We start from the raw sequence: 4,977 nt of genomic DNA on the forward strand, positions 1-4,977 counted from the left end.
GCTGCTGCTGCTGTTCTTGTTGCAGGTTCCCGTTGGTTGCCATCCGACGTTCCGCAACCCTCCTCCCTCTCTCCTTTTCCATTTACCCCTTTCTCGTAGCGCGAAGTGGCGGGGGAGGTGGCGGGGGAGGTGGCGGGGGAGGTGGGGCCCCCCGAGGGATCCTGAGGAGGTCCGGGTGGTGGAGGAGGAGGGCTGTGGCGGTGGCGATGTTGGTGTTGATGCTGATGTTGAGGAAGAGGAGGTGAGGCATCCTGCGTTCCCGAAGCAGCAGCAGCTGCTGCGGCTGCTGCGGCAGCAGCTTGCCGCCGCGCTTGTCGCGCCTGCGGGCGGAGCAAGGCCGTGCGTAGTTGTGTACGGATACGGGCACCGTCATCATCGTACAACATTGGACTCGTCAGCTGGGTTCTGAAGCGCACGGCATGTACGGAATGTGAGGTGGATCGAAAGGAGGAGGTAGGGGGAGGTAAGGTCGGAGGGAAAACCCCCACGATGAGGCCTGAAGTGAAGTGAGGTGAGGAGGTATGGGAATGAGATGAAAACACACACACACATACAGACAGACACACACACAGACACACACACGCAGACAGAGAAGCACACAGACACACACACACACACTCCCTCTCCCTTCTCCCCAGCCAGCACATGTGCGTGTGATAATGTTCTTCGGGGGGACATCAGTCGGAAGGGAGGATCGGAATGAAAGGCACCAAGTGCTGTTGATGGTGGTGGTGAGGTCAGGGATAAGGTCCAACCTAACTGTAACACCTTTCAACTGCAGTCACACTCTCCTATCCTTTTGAAACCAACATAACGGCCGGCAGGCAGGGAGGGTGCCCCGGGGAGGGTGCCCCGGAAAATTGTCCGTACCAACGACACGTCGTTCCCATACACGGACATCATCTGCACCGCGAACCGTCAAAGCAAACCAGCAAGCAGCATAATCAGTAATCAGGAACCCGCCTGCGCCGCAGCCGCTTTCTTCGCGTGCTCCGCCACTCGTCGCGCCTCTGTCGCCAGCCGTCGGGCCCTTTCAGCTTCCCGGTGTGCAGCCTGCGTGTATTGTGTGTGTGTGTGTTTTAGGGTCTGTTTGGGGACTGTTCGTCTGTATGTCCACGATGGGGTGTATGGAGGTTCCCGGGGGGCGGCAGTTGGTTGATCAGCGGCATTTCGTTAGCCGGCCCGGTAGGAGGTTACCATCAGTGCCCATCAGCGAACTCCTTCACTGCACTCACCTGAAGCTTCTCCAGCGCTGCGACCCTCTCCGCCTCCACCACCTCCGCGTTCCCTGGGGCACCGCCGCCGCCGCCGCCACCGCCGCCACCGCCGCCGCCCCCGTCAGCCGAGGAACGGAGCCCCTGGAGCGACACCGGCCGCCGCCGCCACCGTACAAAAAAGCATTTGTCATTTGAAAATCGCACACGCATCACTGATATTCTTATCCTGTTGTCACGAGGATTGATAGCTACGGGAGTAAACCAGCAGTAGCAATAGCACCGATAGGCGCAACACCTACCCGCAGTAGCAACAGCTGCGGTGAACGGGGCATCATTCATAGCCTTATAGGCTATTGCACACTGGGAAGTCGGTTTGCCGGAAGGGCCAGATATGGACCGACAGCAAACAAGACGGGCGCATGCGGCTTCAGAACAGGTTGGGTTGGGTTGGGTTGGGGTCAATCCGAAGTGGCCTTCCTCCCTGTTCCATTTAGCTCGCCGCTGCAGCGCCACTCGTCCTTTCAGCTCCAGCTTCCAGGATGAGCATCGATACATGCAATCCCTACCCGCCCCGGCCTTCTCGCTCATCCACCTTCTCGTACTTCCACAGGTAGTCGTACTTCCCACGTTTTTCCATGTCGGACAGTACGGCATATGCCTCATTGATCTCCGCAAACACTTCCTCAGCTTCCTCCTGCCGCAAATAGACAGACAGACATACAGGCGATTAACTCAGCAGCCGTACAGGTGCACAACAACCAAATGCCCAGCAGTCAACAAAGCCGTGCGGCCTGTACCCCACGTTGCAGGAATATGATTAGGGGCGATCCAAAGGCACCGCAGCCAACAACACCGGTGTATCACCACGACTCTCCCACTTAGCCCTCTCAGCCCTCTCGGCTTACTTCCTGGCTCACGTCGGGATGCAGACTCTTAGCCAGGGATCTGGAGGGTACGGCGTGAGTGAGTACCCACGTGGCATCAACGGAACGGTTGTCTGTTAGTCGACGTCCGGTTTAGCGGCTTACTTGGTTACATGGCGGGTTGTGTCGGCTGCTGCAAACTGGCAAAATGCCGCTTTCGCATGACGTCACGGGCTCTGCCGGGCAGCCCTTCAGAGCTGTGTTTCCATAAACTGTGCAAGCTGGCCGAGACATTATATGGCGACGTCGGATTTCGCGTCAAAGAACGGTAGGGTGAGGGTGAAGGTCGTCGCAGCTTGAACTTTTGTAAACGGCCAGAAAAGCACGGGGTCGGCGGCACGCACCAGCCACCAAACGCACCAATACTAACCTGTAAGCGGATTTAATCTCCTCCGTAGTCGCAGCAGGACTGACTCCAAGAACTTCATAATAGCTCTCTGCGAAGGTGAAAACACGACGCAAACGAGTCTGCTTCGGACATGGAAGCTAAATGTAAGACATTTTCCGCGCCGGAACCGCAACATAAGCAATCAGCCCTTACTTTTCCTACTAATTGCTTTACAATAAACAGCGCGATGCGACGCGAATCCCGGCGCGTTACAGTTGTGGCTTGACTTGGCAGGCTGGGGCAATCTACGCAAGTGTAACATTGCAACGGAAAATTTTACTTCATATGATTTGTGCCCAAATGAAATCTTTGAGCGCATTGATGGAATGCCATGCGGTCGTGCACCGATGCCATGCTGCGCTGCTTATTTACAACTCATTTTTTGAACGAATCACCTGACAGGTCGACAGACAGCACTAATTCCTGGTGCCGTAGAACGCAGACATCTATTCACGAAGATGCGAGAACATTTGTTGTATGCATGATGCGGCTTGCTGCTAAGCGCTTCCCAGTCTTCCTAAGTTAGCCTTGGTGGGTCACTGAAGATCTAACCTATGGTATGGGATAATTATTAGCAGCCCATCGCGTGAATGCAGTGAAGGTTCAAGGGTGAGCCCTCAATTTGCTTACGGATGTCGCCGGTGACAGGATACGGCCGTAATCATTACGGTACACACCGGTGCAAATAAGTTATAGTTCCGGTTGTTGTCATAATTTTTTTACGTAATGGCCATTGACCATTTGCAATGTGTTCTAGATAGCCACCCGATTTGCCGTGAGGCAGCTGCAGCTTGCCAGTTCGATCGTGTTCGATAGTCTTCGATACTAGAGGGTAGGACAAACTGTCGGGCAGAGCAATTCTTTTGACTGCCCCGGTCGCACAATTCCCGTGCTTCCCTAATTCGTCACCCTGAACACGCTAATTCTGACTGTCCGAATGTCCCTGCCAGGCCAATTCGACACCCTGTCAGCCTAATTCTGACTGTCGGAATGTCCCTGCCAGGCCAATTCATATCCCTGTCAGGCCAATCCAAGGGCCTGTCCCGGCAATTCAACTTGTCCCAGGTGTCAATTTAAACCCTTCTACCTGCTTGCCTCCGGTAGTAGTAGTAGTGCCAGAGTACGGTAACCAGGTGTGCAAGTTTTCCCACTCCATGTCGTGGGATCGAAAAGAGGGGGGTCCTTGTGAAGCAGCTGCCCGCGTTTCTAAAGCCTGTATGTTGTTGGATAGTAAGTTGCAGAATGGGGCCAGGCTGGAGAGGCAAGTGCAGTGGCATAATGGAATGTAGATGAGTAGAAGCTGTTTCCAGGGCGCTTGGCGCACGGCACAATGTACATGCAGTCATGTCGTCGCAAGCGCGTATGCAAGAACAACAGGAACAACAACCAGAAGAACAAGAACAGCACCACAGGAACAGCGCGTTCACAGGCCACGTTGCGTCGGTCCTTTGCTATGATGTAGGAACGAAGAATAAGGCCTAGGTTCAAGTTTCCTGTTGCGCGTGGATGGCCATGCCAGAACAGGCAACATGATGGGTGAACTCGCACGCTACCAACTTGCCCCCGAGCACGCGACGAGCGGACATAGAAAAGAGCGCAGCGGGCCCCCCCCTTTCCCCCAACGCTCACGCAATAGACCATCCCAAGCGCTGCTGTCCGTATGGGCCGCAGCCGCCGTTCACACACGAGTTAAGTCCGACATGTATGCACCGTGAACATGTATGCACCGTGAATGAAACCCTAAGTGTGATCGTGCCCAAATACAACAGCACTGCCCAATGTCCAGAAGCCTAGCGCCGAAATCGTGGGACCCTGTCCGTCAAGCGTTAGGTGTCCAGTTGCTGTGTGGGCTAGGCGAGCGTGGCTGGGGCGTCATCGTCTTGGACTGTCACGGCGGTGGGCGTGTGGGCGCTGCCGGCGCGTTGCCGGCTCATCGCGTAGAAGACCGGGCTGGCGGAAGGCGGCCCGCGCAGCACATTGTAGCCGCCCGGCCCCCGGGCCTTGAACTGCGCGATGTAGAGGGCCTCCATCTTTTGGGCTAGAGCAGGATTGGCGGTGCGCAAAGCGTATGATGGTCGACCCCGCCGGCTAAAGCTACACGTCCCCAACTGAAGATATTCTCGGTGGTTTACCAGCAGGTGTTGTGCTTCTTGCTGTCTGATGTCCTGAACGCTTCCTCTTCCCGCAGCCGTTTCAAGCGCCCAGTCTTGCAAGCTACGTTGTATGCTTTCATATCTTTTCATATCTTATTCAGCTCAGGCTAAGCAGCCAGCCAAAAGTCCGAGATGCATACCGCTTGTGACTGCGGCCAACATGCCCTGACGAGCGGCCTTTCGCCGAAAAAATTACATACACTTTTACAGGCGCATTTTGCGAATCCCACGCGCGCATCCGCGCGGTGAATTTCGCTCCTGGCTTTTTTGGACGATGTACGAACGGTTTATTCGCG

The 4,977-nt window shown here is 55.5% G+C and overlaps 1 protein-coding gene across 1 annotated transcript in view; it reads right to left on the reverse strand.

Moving 5' to 3' along the window:
• Nucleotides 1-2,374, reverse strand: part of dnj22 (molecular chaperone) — a gene marked incomplete at both ends in the record, with an annotated part of 3,709 nt that extends 1,335 nt beyond the window's left edge. The window contains 4 exons of the mRNA XM_002955319.1: nt 87-161; nt 1,236-1,358; nt 1,810-1,911; nt 2,246-2,374. Coding sequence (XP_002955365.1) covers nt 87-161; nt 1,236-1,358; nt 1,810-1,911; nt 2,246-2,374 — 429 coding nt within the window. The remainder of the gene's footprint in view (nt 1-86; nt 162-1,235; nt 1,359-1,809; nt 1,912-2,245) is intronic.
• Between the last annotated feature and the right edge of the window lie 2,603 nt (nt 2,375-4,977).

The sequence above is a fragment of the Volvox carteri genome (genome assembly GCF_000143455.1).
Source record: "Volvox carteri f. nagariensis unplaced genomic scaffold VOLCAscaffold_50, whole genome shotgun sequence".
Taxonomy (NCBI): domain Eukaryota; kingdom Viridiplantae; phylum Chlorophyta; class Chlorophyceae; order Chlamydomonadales; family Volvocaceae; genus Volvox; species Volvox carteri.